Source organism: Oncorhynchus gorbuscha, linkage group LG26 (assembly GCF_021184085.1).
Source record: "Oncorhynchus gorbuscha isolate QuinsamMale2020 ecotype Even-year linkage group LG26, OgorEven_v1.0, whole genome shotgun sequence".
Lineage (NCBI taxonomy): Eukaryota > Metazoa > Chordata > Actinopteri > Salmoniformes > Salmonidae > Oncorhynchus > Oncorhynchus gorbuscha.
Genome location: NC_060198.1, coordinates 2,542,455 through 2,560,187, shown reverse-complemented (window position 1 = coordinate 2,560,187; position 17,733 = coordinate 2,542,455). Strand labels below are relative to the sequence as shown.

Here is a 17,733-nt window from a genome sequence, read left to right as displayed (position 1 = left end):
AGGGCAGAGAAGGACAGGGCAGGACAGGACAGAGCAGGACAGGGCAGAGCAGAGCAGGACAGGGCAGGACAGGACAGAGCAGGACAGGGCAGAGCAGGACAGGGCAGGAAAGAGCAGGACAGGGCAGAGCAGGACAGGGCAGGACAGGACAGAGCAGGACAGGACAGGGCAGAGCAGGACAGGACAGGGCAGAGCAGGACAGGGCAGGAAAGAGCAGGACAGGGCAGAGCAGGACAGGGCAGGACAGGACAGAGCAGGACAGGACAGGGCAGAGCAGGACAGGGCAGGAAAGAGGGCAGGACAGGACAGGAGAGCAGGACAGGGCAGAGAAGGACAGGGCAGGACAGGACAGAGCAGGACAGGGGACAGGGCAGAGCAGAGCAGGACAGGGCAGGACAGGACAGAGCAGGACAGGGCAGAGCAGGACAGGGCAGGAAAGAGCAGGACAGGGCAGAGCAGGACAGGACAGGACAGGGCAGAGCAGGACAGGACAGAGCAGGACAGGACAGAGCAGGACAGGGCAGAGAGCAGGACAGGGCAGAGCAGGACAGAGCAGGACAGGGACAGAGACAGGACAGGGCAGGACAGGACAGAGCAGGACAGGACAGAGCAGGACAGGACAGGGCAGAGCAGCACAGAGCAGGACAGGACAGATCAGGACAGGGCAGAGCAGAGCAGGACAGGGCAGAGCAGGACAGGGCAGAGCAGGACAGGGCAGGGCAGGACAGGGCAGAGCAGGACAGAGCAGGACAGGACAGAGCAGGACAGGACTGAGCAGGACATGACAGAGCAGGACAGGGCAGAGCAGGACAGAGCAGGACAGGACAGAGCAGGACAGGACAGAGCAGGACAGGGCAGAGCAGGACAGAGCAGGACAGGGCAGAGCAGGACAGGGCAGGAAAGAGCAGGACAGGGCAGGGCAGGACAGAGCAGGACAGGACAGAGCAGGACAGGGCAGAGCAGGGCAGAGCAGGACAGAGCAGGGCAGGACAGGACAGAGCAGGACAGGACAGAGCAGGACAGGGCAGGAAAGAGCAGGACAGGGCAGGGTAGGACAGAGCAGGACAGGACAGAGCAGGACAGGGCAGAGCAGGACAGGGCAGGAAAGAGCAGGACAGGGCAGGGTAGGACAGGGCAGAGCAGTACAGGGCAGGAAAGAGCAGGACAGGACAGAGCAGGGTAGGACAGAGCAGGACAGGACAGAGCAGGACAGGGCAGAGCAGGACAGGGCAGGAAAGAGCAGGACAGGGCAGGGTAGGACAGAGCAGGGCAGGACAGGACAGAGCAGGACAGAGCAGGCATTGGGTCCTACAGTCCATGGCCTTTTCACAATTGCATTCTCCTTGTGTCATCTCTCCTCATTTCCCTCTCAAAACCTATTGGACGAGAAGGCCGGAGGGGAGGGACCTTTGGCTTTCTGATCCAATTGGTTTTGAGAAGGAGAAATAGGATGCAAGGAATATGCAATTGAGTGCCATCTGGCCCAACCCAGCTCAACCTAACTAACCCAGTCTGGTTAAGCACAATATCGCATGACATCTGTCACGTTCTGACCTTAGTTCTTTTGTTATGTCTTTGTTTTAGTATGATGAGGGCATGAGTTGGGTGGGTTGTCTATGTTTGTTTTCTATGTTGTGTTTTGTGTTTGGCCTGGTATGGTTCTCAATCAGAGGCAGGTGTCGTTAGTGGTCTCTGATTGAGAATCATACTTAGGTAGCCTTTCCCCACCTGTGTTTGGCCTGGTCTGGTTCTCAATCAGAGGCAGGTGTCGTTAGTGGTCTCTGATTGAGAATCATACTTAGGTAGCCTTTCCCCACCTGTGTTTGGCCTGGTATGGTTCTCAATCAGAGGCAGGTGTCGTTAGTGGTCTCTGATTGAGAATCATACTTAGGTAGCCTTTCCCCACCTGTGTTTGGCCTGGTATGGTTCTCAATCAGAGGCAGGTGTCGTTAGTTGTCTCTGATTGAGAATCATACTTAGGTAGCCTTTCCCCACCTGTGTTTGGCCTGGTATGGTTCTCAATCAGAGGCAGGTGTCGTTAGTGGTCTCTGATTGAGAATCATACTTAGGTAGCCTTTCCCCACCTGTGTTTGGCCTGGTATGGTTCTCAATCAGAGGCAGGTGTCGTTAGTGGTCTCTGATTGAGAATCATACCTAGGTAGCCTTTCCCCACCTGTGTTTGGCCTGGTATGGTTCTCAATCAGAGGCAGGTGTCGTTAGTGGTCTCTGATTGAGAATCATACCTAGGTAGCCTTTCCCCACCTGTGTTTGGCCTGGTATGGTTCTCAATCAGAGGCAGGTGTCGTTAGTGGTCTCTGATTGAGAATCATACCTAGGTAGCCTTTCCCCACCTGTGTTTGGCCTGGTATGGTTCTCAATCAGAGGCAGGTGTCGTTAGTGGTCTCTGATTGAGAATCATACCTAGGTAGCCTTTCCCCACCTGTGTTTGGCCTGGTATGGTTCTCAATCAGAGGCAGGTGTCGTTAGTGGTCTCTGATTGAGAATCATACCTAGGTAGCCTTTCCCCACCTGTGTTTGGCCTGGTATGGTTCTCAATCAGAGGCAGGTGTCGTTAGTGGTCTCTGATTGAGAATCATACCTAGGTAGCCTTTCCCCACCTGTGTTTGGCCTGGTATGGTTCTCAATCAGAGGCAGGTGTCGTTAGTGGTCTCTGATTGAGAATCATACCTAGGTAGCCTTTCCCCACCTGTGTTTGGCCTGGTATGGTTCTCAATCAGAGGCAGGTGTCGTTAGTGGTCTCTGATTGAGAATCATACCTAGGTAGCCTTTCCCCATCTGTGTTTGGCCTGGTATGGTTCTCAATCAGAGGCAGGTGTCCCACCTGTGTTTGGCCTGGTAGTTCAGAGGCAGGTGTGGTCTCTGATTGAGAATCATACCTAGGTAGCCTTTCCCCACCTGTGTTTGGCCTGGTATGGTTCTCAATCAGAGGCAGGTGTCGTTAGTGGTCTCTGATTGAGAATCATACCTAGGTAGCCTTTCCCCATCTGTGTTTGGCCTGGTATGGTTCTCAATCAGAGGCAGGTGTCGTTAGTGGTCTCTGATTGAGAATCATACCTAGGTAGCCTTTCCCCACCTGTGTTTGGCCTGGTATGGTTCTCAATCAGAGGCAGGTGTCGTTGAGAATGGTCTCTGATTGAGAATCATACCTAGGTAGCCTTTCCCCATCTGTGTTTGGCCTGGTATGGTTCTCAATCAGAGGCAGGTGTCGTTAGTGGTCTCTGATTGAGAATCATACCTAGGTAGCCTTTCCCCACCTGTGTTTGGCCTGGTATGGTTCTCAATCAGAGGCAGGTGTCGTTAGTGGTCTCTGATTGAGAATCATACCTAGGTAGCCTTTCCCCATCTGTGTTTGGCCTGGTATGGTTCTCAATCAGAGGCAGGTGTCGTTAGTGGTCTCTGATTGAGAATCATACCTAGGTAGCCTTTCCCCACCTGTGTTTGGCCTGGTATGGTTCTCAATCAGAGGCAGGTGTCGTTAGTGGTCTCTGATTGAGAATCATACCTAGGTAGCCTTTCCCCACCTGTGTTTGGCCTGGTATGGTTCTCAATCAGAGGCAGGTGTCGTTAGTGGTCTCTGATTGAGAATCATACCTAGGTAGCCTTTTCCCACCTGTGTTTGGCCTGGTCTGGTTCTCAATCAGAGGCAGGTGTCGTTAGTGGTCTCTGATTGAGAATCATACCTAGGTAGCCTTTTCCCACCTGTGTTTGGCCTGGTATGGTTCTCAATCAGTGGCAGGTGTCGTTAGTGGTCTCTGATTGAGAATCATACCTAGGTAGCCTTTCCCCACCTGTGTTTGGCCTGGTCTGGTTCTCAATCAGAGGCAGGTGTCGTTAGTGGTCTCTGATTGAGAATCATACCTAGGTAGCCTTTCCCCACCTGTGTTTGGCCTGGTATGGTTCTCAATCAGAGGCAGGTGTCGTTAGTGGTCTCTGATTGAGAATCATACCTAGGGAGCCTTTCCCCACCTGTGTTTGGCCTGGTATGGTTCTCAATCAGAGGCAGGTGTCGTTAGTGGTCTCTGATTGAGAATCATACCTAGGTAGCCTTTCCCCACCTGTGTTTGGCCTGGTCTGGTTCTCAATCAGAGGCAGGTGTCGTTAGTGGTCTCTGATTGAGAATCATACCTAGGTAGCCTTTCCCCACCTGTGTTTGGCCTGGTATGGTTCTCAATCAGAGGCAGGTGTCGTTAGTGGTCTCTGATTGAGAATCATACCTAGGTAGCCTTTCCCCACCTGTGTTTGGCCTGGTCTGGTTCTCAATCAGAGGCAGGTGTCGTTAGTGGTCTCTGATTGAGAATCATACCTAGGTAGCCTTTCCCCACCTGTGTTTGGCCTGGTATGGTTCTCAATCAGAGGCAGGTGTCGTTAGTGGTCTCTGATTGAGAATCATACCTAGGTAGCCTTTCCCCACCTGTGTTTGGCCTGGTATGGTTCTCAATCAGAGGCAGGTGTCGTTAGTGGTCTCTGATTGAGAATCATACCTAGGTAGCCTTTCCCCACCTGTGTTTGGCCTGGTATGGTTCTCAATCAGAGGCAGGTGTCGTTAGTGGTCTCTGATTGAGAATCATACCTAGGTAGCCTTTCCCCACCTGTGTTTGGCCTGGTATGGTTCTCAATCAGAGGCAGGTGTCGTTAGTGGTCTCTGATTGAGAATCATACCTAGGTAGCCTTTCCCCACCTGTGTTTGGCCTGGTATGGTTCTCAATCAGAGGCAGGTGTCGTTAGTGGTCTCTGATTGAGAATCATACCTAGGTAGCCTTTCCCCACCTGTGTTTGGCCTGGTATGGTTCTCAATCAGAGGCAGGTGTCGTTAGTGGTCTCTGATTGAGAATCATACCTAGGTAGCCTTTCCCCACCTGTGTTTGGCCTGGTATGGTTCTCAATCAGAGGCAGGTGTCGTTAGTGGTCTCTGATTGAGAATCATACCTAGGTAGCCTTTCCCCATCTGTGTTTGGCCTGGTATGGTTCTCAATCAGAGGCAGGTGTCGTTAGTGGTCTCTGATTGAGAATCATACCTAGGTAGCCTTTCCCCACCTGTGTTTGGCCTGGTATGGTTCTCAATCAGAGGCAGGTGTCGTTAGTGGTCTCTGATTGAGAATCATACCTAGGTAGCCTTTTCCCATCTGTGTTTGGCCTGGTATGGTTCTCAATCAGAGGCAGGTGTCGTTAGTGGTCTCTGATTGAGAATCATACCTAGGTAGCCTTTTCCCATCTGTGTTTGGCCTGGTATGGTTCTCAATCAGAGGCAGGTGTCGTTAGTGGTCTCTGATTGAGAATCATACCTAGGTAGCCTTTCCCCACCTGTGTTTGGCCTGGTATGGTTCTCAATCAGAGGCAGGTGTCGTTAGTGGTCTCTGATTGAGAATCATACCTAGGTAGCCTTTCCCCACCTGTGTTTGGCCTGGTATGGTTCTCAATCAGAGGCAGGTGTCGTTAGTGGTCTCTGATTGAGAATCATACCTAGGTAGCCTTTCCCCACCTGTGTTTGGCCTGGTATGGTTCTCAATCAGAGGCAGGTGTCGTTAGTGGTCTCTGATTGAGAATCATACCTAGGTAGCCTTTCCCCACCTGTGTTTGTTTCCTGTTTTGTTGTTTGTGTCACCATTCAGGACTGTTTCGGTTTTTGTTTCTATTCACTTTGTTATTTTTGTAATGAGTCTTGTTCAGTGATTATTAAAGTACCATGGACACTTACCACGCTGCGTATTGGTCCCATCCTTGCTACTCCTCCTCAGAAGAGGAAGAGGAAAGCCGTTACATCTTACAGAGCCATCTGAGTCGATAAGAGATTATAAACTGGGTGGTTTGAACCGTGAATGCTGATTGGCTGACAGCCGTGGTATATCACACTGTATACCGTATGACAAAACATCTTTTTTTTTTTTTTCGTGCTCTAATTTCGTTGGTAACCAGTTTATAATAGCAATAAGGCACCTCGGGTTTGTGGTATATGACCAATATACCACGGCTAAGGGCTGTGTCCAGGCACTCCGCTTTGCATTGAGCGTAAGAACAGCCTTTAGCCGTGGTATATTGGCCATATACCACACCCCCTCGGGCCTTATTGCTTAAATAACATCATGTCATTGTGGTTAGTGGGAATCCATGCCACTAACTCCTCTCACGCTCTACCTCATTTATATCTTTCATCACAATGGTAGTGGAGCTTCTTTTAAATCTATATCTGGACTAGCTAGTAGTCAAATGCAGGAGCATTAAACAGAGCCACAGTTATCCTGTTCAGAGCTGTGAAGGAAACAGAATTTGCATCCCAAATGGCACCCTATTCCCTATATAGTGCACTACGTTTGACCAGGGCCCAGTGCACTACAAAGAGAATAGGGTGCCATTTGGGACACATCAGAATCATCAGAGGAACCACTCAACCATCTATAAACACAGGACCCAGGCTGACAGAGAGAGAGAAAGCATCTGTCTGTACAGTCTCATCTAGGAGGTGGCTTTTTTATTTCTGAACATGTACAGTAACACTTCATTAAGCAGGGGCAACGCAGACAGGGCACGGGGTTGGTGGTGGGTGTTGAGAGAAGGGGTGAGAGGAAAAGAGAGGGGGTAGAGACATAGGGGAGAGGGTAGAGGTTGGGGAAAGAGAGGATAGAGAGAGAGGTGAGGGGATATAGTGAGAGGGGTTATTGAGTGGGTAGAGAGAGGGGACCGGATTCTAGAGAGGGATAGAGGGGGTAGAGAGAGGGGACCGGATACTAGAGAGGGATAGAGGGGGTAGAGAGACCGGATACTAGAGAGGGATAGAGGGGGGTAGAGAGAGGGGACCGGATACTAGAGAGGGATAGAGGGGGTAGAGAGAGGGGACCGGATACTAGAGAGGGATAGAGGGGGTAGAGAGAGGGGACCGGATACTAGAGAGGGATAGAGGGGGTAGAGAGAGGGGACCGGATACTAGAGAGGGATAGAGGGGGTAGAGGGGGGACCGGATAGAGATAGAGGGGACCGGATACTAGAGAGGGATAGAGGGGGTAGAGAGAGGGGACCGGATACGAGAGAGGGATAGAGGGGGGGTACAGGGGGTTTCCTGTAGTGAGGGGATAGAGAACTGGGGGCGGGGATACAGGGGGGTGAGAGGCAGTGCCCCTGTGCTTCTGTTCTCCAGACAGAGTCGTGCTGTGAGTGTCACAACCATGAGCCGGGGCTCATCCAGATGGTTGCACAGCCAGGGGGAGTCGACATGATACACACACACACACACACACACACACAGTTCTACGTACATTTGTGTGGCTGAATTTTTGGACTGCCACCCCTTCCCCCCATGAAACAGACCCCCCATGACACGGGTTAAGCATTAACATAGTCGCATCTACAGAAGGCCAGGCACCACTCAGATGAATATGGAGGAACAAAGGACCGATAAACAAGATGATTCTACTGAATAGACCCCTCCCACATGACATGTTGACACGTGCTAGCAAAGTATCCCCATTCATAACATCTATAGTACGGACTCCAGTAGACACTTAACAGCTTCCTCAATAGACCCCCATGACATGGACTAGTAGGACAGTAGGCTAGCCCCCTCCCCATATGCTACTGTATGACTGTGTGGAACTGGTCAACAGAGGCCATTGTTTGGGTGCTACCCTCAACAGACACCACAGCACCGTGACCCCCCCCCCAGTTCTCTCTTCGAGTGTCATTGTGTCCAGTAATATTTGATATGTGTATATACAGTATATATCAGTGGAGGCTGCTGAGGGGAGGACGGTGAATAACAATGTCTGGAACGGAGTGAATGGAACGGCATCAACCCAAGTGTTTGATGTCTTCGATACCATTCCACTCCAGCCATTACCACGAGCCCGCCTCCCTAATTAAGGTGCCACCAACCTCCTGTGGCATATATACCTCACATGCGGCTCATAACAAGACTAAGCCATGTTCATCTCACTCCATAAAGATCATTCAAATATACAAGCAAGCATTAGGCAACGAGTTGACGTTGACGAGCAAGAACTGGTCTGAGAACTGTACACTACACAAGTGTTAGCTGAGGGGTTGAATGAAGTACGGACATCCCAGCGACAGAACTCTTGACCTGTTCGCAGGCCTTTAATGTTCAGTGTAGCAAAGTCTACATTTACTCAACACAGTGGCATTATCAAATCACATTCATTAACGTCAGGGTCAGAGTTCAATGCAATGATTTCTGTCCACAAATCACAGAAGGGAACACTTAAGAGAAGAGGGTGAGAGGAGAACGGGTGATGTCCTCCACTAAGTCTTAGAAGGGAGGAGGAGAACGGGTAATGTTGCTGTCCTCCACTAAGTCTTAGAAGGGAGGAGGAGAACGGGTAATGTTGCTGTCCTCCACTAAGTCTTAGAAGGGAGGAGGAGAACGGGTAATGTTGCTGTCCTCCACTAAGTCTTAGAAGGGAGGAGGAGAACGGGTAATGTTGCTGTCCTCCACTAAGTCTTAGAAGGGAGGAGGAGAATGGGTAATGTTGCTGTCCTCCACTAAGTCTTAGAAGGGAGGAGGAGAACGGGTAATGTTGCTGTCCTCCACTAAGTCATAGAAGGGAGGAGGAGAATGGGTAATGTTGCTGTCCTCCACTAAGTCTTAGAAGGGAGGAGGAGAACGGGTAATGTTGCTGTCCTCCACTAAGTCTTAGAAGGGAGGAGGAGAATGGGTAATGTTGCTGTCCTCCACTAAGTCTTAGAAGGGAGGAGGAGAACGGGTAATGTTGCTGTCCTCCACTAAGTCTTAGAAGGGAGGAGGAGAACGGGTAATGTTGCTGTCCTCCACTAAGTCTTAGAAGGGAGGAGGAGAACGGGTAATGTTGCTGTCCTCCACTAAGTCTTAGCCCCTCTCCCCTCCCCCACACACACTCCCAGTGGGATTTAGGAAGCACATAAAGTCATGGTGAGTTGCATGTATATTTTAGATTTTATTTATTTGCAGAGGAAAAATGCAGTCAAGGCACAACGGCACACACACCCCCGCAGGCCCCCCCCCCCCCCCCCCCCAACAACTCCACTAACAGTCCCATGTTTACCGTGCAATAAAGTCGGCATTTTGCGTCAACGCTTTGCACTGTAATTGGTTAACATCAGCATGAAATGAGCTCGTGGATTGATTGGGTTCAGTGCCAGTTCTAGAAGGTTTGGCAGAGTCTCTGTGGAGTACACATGCGTACACTTTACAAATTACATGTGACAGATACACATATACAACAAGGCGTGTCAGAGAAGGAATATCATGGTGGGTCGCAGTCAAGTCAGTAGTTTAGGTCCTTCTTTTCAAGATGTCCTATTTGTGCCTTTGCTATCGTCCCACACCTCTCTTTCACACACAGCCAAGCAACAACAAACATACATGCAGCAATAAGGAAGTTATCCTGTGCATTATCAATACATACATACATATATATATATATATTACAAAATATATGTCACCCGCTCTGTGCTATATAATGGTTGGTTGATTAATTGAAACGTAATATTTGTTCAGTAGCTTCTCCATCACCTCCACTACGTCTCAGTATAATGTCTGGACATCTGCTTCTGGCCTCCAGGTTTTACACCGAAGGTGATTTTGCATAATTTGACAGTTGTTCATCTTTCATACGGACAATGTTCTCTATATATCATTGAAACCTGCATAATACGTGTGTATACTGGTTTTGTATTTCCAGGATAATATCACGGAGAAACAACGTTCAGAAACCGTACAATATATGTGATTGCGTCCCCCCACGTGCTGGATCTTTTTCTTTACGACTTCAACTGAAAATGATTGTGGAGGGATTATGTTCAACATAAAGACAGACAGTTGGAAGAATGATACGAGTGTTCATGAACGTGGATTGTAGTTGATGACGGGGTGATTTTGCGCCAAAATAAATAGAATCGGAATTACATTTATTTTGGCACTAAAATGACTCCATAAAAGGAGTCCGCCACTTCAATCAGTTTAACAAGACATGGAAATGAAAAATAAAGCTTCCGTTTTCTTAAAATACAGTTTTATTTTGTGAATTCACACTGGTTAGCAACACATCTGAAAGCAACTCCATTATAGAAGAACCATCTCTAATAGGATCTTTGTTCACAGGTCACAGGTCGGGCTTGGCTCATTACTTGCATGCTAAAGCGATCCTTTCTTTTTTTATCAACAGAAACAAAATGGTGGACAGAGGCATTAGTTAGTAAAACAAAAGGTGCAAACGGTCGGTAGATGGGAGAGAAAAGTAAACAAATGCAAATGCAATCCATCTGAGAGCGGCGTGTAAACGCTCGTACTGTAAATGGTGAATAAGGAAGGAGAAACCTAGTACTTGGGAAACGAAAAAGACTGAACTGAAAACCTGTCTGATACAAATGGAAAGATGAAAAATAAGAACTGTGTCAAAAAGGAGAAATGGTATGAAAAAATGGGTACAATTGTGAGTAATTCTAAAGATAGTTCTCCCGAAAACCCCATCCCACACATACACTTTGACATTTTCTACAACTCACACACCTCAACCCCTTTTTCCAGCTGTTCATGTAACTGTTCATGTAACTGTGAGACCAAAAGCTCAACTCTGCTGTGAGACAGATGATAGGGCTATTTACACAGCTAAAGATGTGCCTCTCTCCTTCCCTCATTTCATCCCTCTCTCCTTCTCTCGCCCCATCCCACTCTCCTTCCTTCCTCTCTCACCCCATCCCACTCTCCTTCCCTCCTTTCATCCTTCTCTCGCCCCATCCCACTCTCCTTCCCTTCCTCTCTCACCCCATCCCACTCTCCTTCCCTCCTTTCATCCTTCTCTCGCCCCATCCCACTCTCCTTCCCTCCTTTCATCCTTCTCTCGCCCATCCCACTCTCCTTTCCCCTTCCTCCTCTCTCCCCCATCCCACTCTCCTTCCCTCCTTTCATCCCCCTCTCCTTCTCTCAACCCATCCCACTCTCCTTTCATCCCTCTCTCCTTCTCTCGCCCCATCCCACTCTCCTTCCCTCCTTTCATCCCCCTCTCCTTCTCTCAACCCATCCCACTCTCCTTTCATCCCCCTCTCCTTCTCTCACCCCATCCCACTCTCCTTCCCGCCCTCCCCCCCTCTCTCAATGTTCCAAATCCAATAGTTCACATTGCTAGCTGGGATATTGGTACATCTCTATATTAACTGTGTTCCTCTGTGTCTTATATCTTCTAGAGAAATAACACAAGTTCCAGTTTCCACAACTGACAACGTCGTGAAAGGAGCTGTTGAGATGCAAATCAAAAGAGAAACTAAAGAGAAAGGCTAGAGAGGCTACGCAAACAACGTCTAGAGACAACTATGAGCTGTCAAAGTGCTCTTATGAGCAGTCATAGGCATGACATAGGGGTGACTTATAAGAGGCAGGACTAATGACAATCTGGGGAACACTCCTGCTAAATTTGACACCCGGGTGCGGGCAGGATAAGATTCTCAACCCTTGTCTCATGAATTAAAATATAGGAGAAAAATATAGTATAAGGCTTCAAAAAAAAGTCACACACAAAATACACACCATAGCAACAACGGCGCCAGTTCCACGTTCAAGGCCCATGATTTCTGACATTTTATAACTGAAGATACTTTTCGTATTTTGGGACCGGTTTTATTTATTTTGTTGTTTTTTAACTGAGAAATAATATTTTTTTCAAGCGTGACACAAATCTAGATCTTTTTCTTGGGAAACAACTCACTTTCCACAACCTGCTCCTGTCATCTACTTTCTTGCTTCTACAGATTCTACCAGTTTTCTGCTTCCAGAATCTCCTTCATAGTAGAAACCACCTGCAACTACAATGTGTTATAGTCCACAGTAAAAGTGCAGCACAATAAAATACTAAATATATAGTTAAAAATCTATACCCAACATATCCAGTTTCCATATATCTCAGTTATAGAGTACTTTTTTGTAATCTGAACAAGAATATAATTTGAGAGAAACCTGCAGGCAACACTAGAGCAACTTAGTCAGCCATATCAATTCAGATTCTTGCAAAAACATGCGTAACATCTTGTATTTCTCTGTAAAAGTATAGAAATGAGCACAAAACTGAGTGAGATGACTACAACCAAACTGTGTTCAATAAAAAAAACTACAATGTAATATTATTCAATGAGATGACATGTTTTTATGATCGAAATGAGATTCAAAAGTATAGAAATGATGATTCTTCACTAAAACGTGATTGTTTTTTTTATTCCTTTTAGTTTGGCAAAATAAAAATGAAATTATTAAGAGGAGAGGACAATAAAAAAAACGGTGAGTTTATAGTGAATCAGTGGTGAACAACAGATGAAGGTCGGAGGTCGACGAGAAGACAGCTAGGTAATGTAAAGATAGATTCACTTTTAACAGAAGGTGAGAGAGGAAGAGGAGCAATAAAAGAAGGATGAAAGAGAAAACGAAGCGAGAGGCAGAGAGAGAAAGCGAAAACAAGAAGCAAGAGTGAAAGAAAGATCTCAAAACCAGTTTTCCAGTCTGACTATTTCTTTGTGGCCTCTCTGATTTCAGTCCTCTATGTATTGAAGAAGCAGACCTCATATGAGGAGAAAATCTAAGCGAAAAGAACATGGTGGTTGTTATGGTTACCATAAGGGCGGAAAGCGTTTCCGTACGCTAGCTAGTCGCCATATTGTGCAGTTTAATAATACCACTGATGCATATCTAGACCCGCCAGTGTCGGCTGGAGGTTATGAAGCAAGGAATACGATTGGCTGATTCTAATTCCATAATCAACAATTAGCCAATGGCAGAGAAGAAATAACAATCAGCCAATGGCAGTAAATATTGAACATGGGGGAGGAGTCAGTCGTTGCAGCTTTATCATTTTAGTCCTCGCCTTCCCAAATCAATGAGCCTTCACTTCTAGGCAGAGGAAGAGAATCCTCAACTCAATTCATCACTTTTCGCGCAAGTCTAAAAAATTTTAACTTAAAAGAACAATTTGTTAAAAAATACAATCAAAATAAAATCTTTTAAAAAAAATGACAAGAGGACACTGACAAAAACAAAACTAAAATGAAAACAGACAAAAAAATAAAAATAAGAGGGGTCCCCTCTTTCTTCTTAAACTGTATATAGGCTGTAATATCACTCCCTCCATCTCTCTTTCTCTAGGCCTCCATTTTCTCTTTTTTTTTGTTCTTCTTGAGGAAGGAGGGAGTGCGGAACTTCTTCTTCTTCTTGTTGGGGGACTTGGAGGGCGAGCTCTCGGGGGAGAGGGCGGAGTCTTCGATCTTCTCGCCGGTGCGGACCTTGACCTCAATGCTCTCCACGCTGGTGGTCAGCTGACTGACCCTTTTGCTCAGCTCGTCGTTCACCTCATGGTCGCCGCCATCCTTGCCGTTCTGCATCGTGTGGTTCTCTGGAAAGAGCAGGGGAGAGGGGTCAGAGGTCAGACAGGGTAGACCACCACCAACCCCACAACAATAAACCTGATTCTGTGTCTGCTACAGACCCGTATACTATGTTGTTTGACCACAAAACTTTTCCAAATTCCCAGGTTTTCCAGAAATCCTGGTTGGAAGACACTGGAATCAGGAAGGAATAACCAGGGAATCTGGGAATCCTCCAACCAGGTTTCTGGAAAACCTGGGAATTTTGGGGAAATTGCAACCCTAGGTGCTATATTTATCATGAACCAAGAGCAACCTAGGAGCACTGTGCCACTGTTCTATTACAACAGCATTTCAATGTACTACAATGAACCAACGTGTGACATCATAAGAGGTTGTTGAGCAACAATCGACTCGACTTGGCCCCCACAGGAGAAGAACTGGTTGACTTAAGTCAAAAACTGTGTCACGAATTGTGTCGCACGCACACACACACACACACACACACACACACACACACACACACACACACACACACACACACACACACACACACACACACACACACACACACACACACACACACACACACACACACACACACACACACACACACACACACACACACACACGGAGCAGTTTGCTGTGGGGAGCTGTGTTGTTGGCTACTCTAGTGTTCTGTAGTTACGTGGTGTTGGTGTTTGTTGTTCAAAGGGACAGGAAGTAGTTACTACAGGAAGTAAAACTGAGTCATTGTTAATGATTAAGAGGAAGTAAGACACTATAGAATTGGTACTGATTAAACATCGTAAAGTTGATTTCACAATAGCAATGTAGTAGGTTTCCATATAACCTTGTTATTATATCTATTACCTATTATAACATTTGAGGTTAAAGTGGAACCAAAGGAATGTAGAATGTGTTTTTGACATAATAAAACACAGCACAACCTTAGTAAAGCCTGTTCTGTTGAAACGCACACAAACAAACACATTTCACAACGTTCTCTGTGTGATACCTTCTTTAGCTGGAGTTATTTGCGGGGACTGAGTTTGGGACAGAGACTGAGAGAGAGTGGAAGCGTCGTTGGAGGTTAGGTCGTGCTCGTCATCTGCAGGAGGGGGTGAGGGTTTGGGATGAGGGTTGAAGGGGTGGGAGAAAGGGGTCAGGGGTTGAGGAGGGGGAGAGGGTTTGGGATGAGGGTTGAAGGGGTGGGAGTAAGGGGTCAGGAGGGGGGAGAGGGTTTGGGATGAGGGTTGAAGGGGTGGGAGTAAGGGGTCAGGGGGGGGAGAGGGTTTGGGATGAGGGTTGAAGGGGTGGGAGTAAGGGGTCAGAGGGAGGGGTGGGAGGGGGTCAGAGGGTTTGGGATGAGGGTTGAAGGGGTGGGAGTAAGGGGTCAGGGGTGAGGAGGGGGAGAGGGTTTGGGAGGGTTGAGAGTAAGGGGTCAGGGGGTGAGGAGGGGGAGAGAGTTTGGGTTGAGGGGTAAGGGTGAGGGAGTGGGTTGGTAGGATTAGGGTTGGGGGGTGAGAGAGGGAAGTGAGGGTTTGGGGGTGAGAGATTAGTGTTGACACACATGTTAGAGGCAAGACAGCACAAACAGATCTGGGATCAGGCTACGTTAGGGTACATGGAGCGTAGTGGTCTTACATACTGTGAGGAATCTAAGGGGTTAACGCGGTTCATCTAACCACCAGGTCATTCATCTGATACTATTAGTTTATAAGTACACATCAATACAGTGACATTCCAAAAACCCCATTCATTATCACAGTGGAGTTCTAGCAGTAACATTACAGACAGACATTCTATACCCTACATCATAGTATACATAACAGCACACAGTATTACTGTGAGCACAGACATGCAGAGGAACAGTCTAGAAGGAGCATAAGAACATTCTATAAGGAGCATAATATGGAATCCAGATTGGACTGGTGTAGAGTAGGTGGGGATAGGGGGGTGGATGGTGTCATGGCAACCGGGCCCACTCATACAGTGGGTGTGAAAACCTGCTGTGGGCCAGTCTGTCTGTTCTGTTGGCCGCCTTAGTCATAGGATGTAGGGATGCTGCTGCACACACACGTTACTACAGGCAGGGGTTTTACAGGAACAACTCTCACTACAAATGGTGTTGTGGCTTATAAAACGGGTTCGGAGACATCTGCAATCTGATTGGCTGAAATGGGGCTCCAAGCCATTGACAATTCCTTGTTATCGGACTGTCTATGAAAGTAGTAGCAGTTTTCACTGGAGTGGAATACTACTCATTTGACTTGTGTATAACATGGTAGGATAGATGGCTGGTGTGCATTTCTCTGTGGTTCTGTTTGGGTGTGTGTTTCTCCGTGGTTCTGTTTGGGTGTGTGTTTCTCTGTGGTTCTGTATGGGTGTGTGTGTGTTTCTCTGTGGTTCTGTATGGGTGTGACTTCTCTGTGTGACTCCCTCTTACCACTCAGCCCCAGCTGTCTCTTCTCTACGTTCATCGTGTATTCGTCCATCTCTTTCTCAGACAGCTGACTGAAGGGGTTAGGAGGTAGAGGAACCATCTGGTCATCCTCGGATGCCACATAGGGCTAGAGAGAGAATGGAGGGAGAGAGAGTGGAGAGAGAGCGAAGAGAGAAGAGAGAGAGAATGGAGGGAGAGAAGAGAGAGAGAGTATGCAGAGAGAGAGAGGAGAAGAAACAAAGAGGGAGAGAGAGAAAGAAAGAGAGAAGGGAGAGAGAAGAAAAGAGAATGGAGAGAGAATGGAGAGAGAGAGAGAGAGAGAGGAGAGAAGAGAGAGAGAGAATGGAGGGAGAAGAGAGAGAGAGGGAGAGAAGAAAGGGAGAGAGGAGGAGAGGGAGAGAGGGAGAGAAGAAAGATAGAGGAGGGAGAGAGAGAGAGAGGGAGAGAAGAAAGAGAGAGGAGGGAGAGAGAGAGAGAGGAGAGAGGAGGGAGAGAGGGGAGAGAGGGAGAGAAGAAAGAAAGAGGAGGGAGAGAGGAGAGAGAAGAAAGAGAGAGGAGGGAGAGGGAGAGAAGAAAGAGAGAGAGGAGAGGGAGAGAGGGAGAGAGAAAGAGAGAGGAGGGAGAGAGGAGAAAGAGAAGAGGGAGAGGAGGGAGAGAGAAGAAAGAAGAAAGAGGAGGGAGAGGGAGAGAAGAAAGAGAGAGGAGGGAGAGGGAGAGAAGAAAGAGAGAGGAGGGAGAGGGAGAGAAGAAAGAGAGAGGAGGGAGAGAGGAGAGAAGAAAGAAAGAAAGAGGAGGGAGAGAGGAGAGAGGGAAGAAAGAAAGAGAGGAGGGAGAGAGGGAGAGAGAGAAAGAAAGAGAAGAGAGAGGGGAGAGGGAGAGAAGAAAGAGAGGGAGGAGAGAGAGGAGAGAAGAAAGAGGAGGGAGAGGAGGGAGAGAGAGAGAAAGAGAGAGGAGGGAGAGGGAGGAGAAAGAGAAGGAGAGAGGAGGGAGAGAGGGAGAGAAGAAAGAGAGAGGAGGGAGAGAGGAGGAGGAGAGAAGAAAGAAAGAGGGAGAGAGGAGAGAGGGAGAGAGAAAGAGAGAAGGAGGGAGAGAGGAGAGAGGGAGAGAAGAAAGAGAGAGGAGGATAAGAGAGAGAGAGGGAGAGAAGAGAAGAGGAGAGGAGGGAGAGAGGGAGAGAAGAAAGAGAGAGGAGGGAGAGAGGAGAGAGGGAGAGAAGAAAGAGAGAGGAGGGAGAGAGGAGAGAGGGAGAGAAGAAAGAGAGAGGAGGGAGAGAGGAGAGAGGGAGAGAAGAAAGAAAGAGGAGGGAGAGAGGAGAGAGAAGAAAGAAAGAGAGAGGAGGGAGAGGGAGAGAGGGAGAGAAGAAAGAGAGAGGAGGGAGAGAGGAGAGAGGGAGAGAAGAAAGAGAGAGGAGGGAGAGAGAGAGAGGGAGAGAAGAAAGAGAGAGGAGGGAGAGAGGAGAGAGGGAGAGAAGAAAGAGAGAGGAGGGAGAGAGGAGAGAGAGGAGAGAAGAAAGAAAGAGGAGGGAGAGAGGAGAGAGAAGAAAGAGAGAGGAGGGAGAGGGAGAGAGGAGAGAGAAGAAAGAGAGAGGAGGGAGAGGGAGAGAGGGAGAGAAGAAAGAGAGAGGGAGAGAGGGAGAGAGAGAGAGAGAGAGAGAAGAAAGAGGGAGAGAGAGAAGAAAGGAGAGGAGGGAGAGAGGGAGAGAAAAAGAGAGAGGAGGGAGAGAGGGAGAGAAGAAAGAGAGAGGAGGGAGAGAGGGAGAGAAGAAAGAGAGAGGAGGGAGAGAGGGAGAGAAGAAAGAGAAGAGGAGGGAGAGAGGGAGAGAAGAAAGAAAGAGGAGGGAGAGGAGAGAGAAGAGAGAAGAGAAGAGAAAGGAGGAGAGAGAGAGGGAGAGAAGAAATAAAGAGGAGGGAGAGAGTGAGATAAGAAAGAGGAGGGAG

At 48.1% G+C, this 17,733-nt stretch overlaps 1 protein-coding gene across 2 annotated transcripts; it reads right to left on the bottom strand.

The window, feature by feature from the left end:
• Positions 1 to 12,405: 12,405 nt before the first annotated feature.
• LOC124015625 (gamma-adducin-like) lies at positions 12,406 to 15,935 on the bottom strand. Of its 2 annotated transcripts, XM_046330985.1 has the most exons (3): positions 15,800 to 15,934; positions 14,369 to 14,461; positions 12,406 to 13,379 (listed from the first exon to the last, which is right to left on the bottom strand). In XM_046330985.1, the coding sequence occupies exons 1-3, from the start codon at positions 15,894 to 15,896 to the stop codon at positions 13,129 to 13,131; spliced, it is 441 nt and encodes a 146-aa protein (XP_046186941.1). In that variant the 5' UTR covers positions 15,897 to 15,934; the 3' UTR covers positions 12,406 to 13,128. The 2 variants fall into 2 exon arrangements, with proteins under 2 accessions (XP_046186941.1, XP_046186942.1); XM_046330986.1 differs by lacking the exon at positions 14,369 to 14,461 and having other exon boundaries at positions 15,800 to 15,935.
• Between the last annotated feature and the right edge of the window lie 1,798 nt (positions 15,936 to 17,733).

Bases quoted from the DNA above. Each gene is read 5' to 3' on its own strand.
- LOC124015625 (XM_046330985.1), bottom strand. From the start codon at position 15,896: ATGGTTCCTCTACCTCCTAACCCCTTCAGTCAGCTGTCTGAGAAAGAG. The intron at 14,462-15,799 runs GTAAGAGGGAGT...CCCCTCCTGCAG, and splicing joins GAGACAGCTGGGGCTGAGTG to ATGACGAGCACGACCTAACC. The intron at 13,380-14,368 runs GTATCACACAGA...TGCTCTTTCCAG, and splicing joins AATAACTCCAGCTAAAGAAG to AGAACCACACGATGCAGAAC.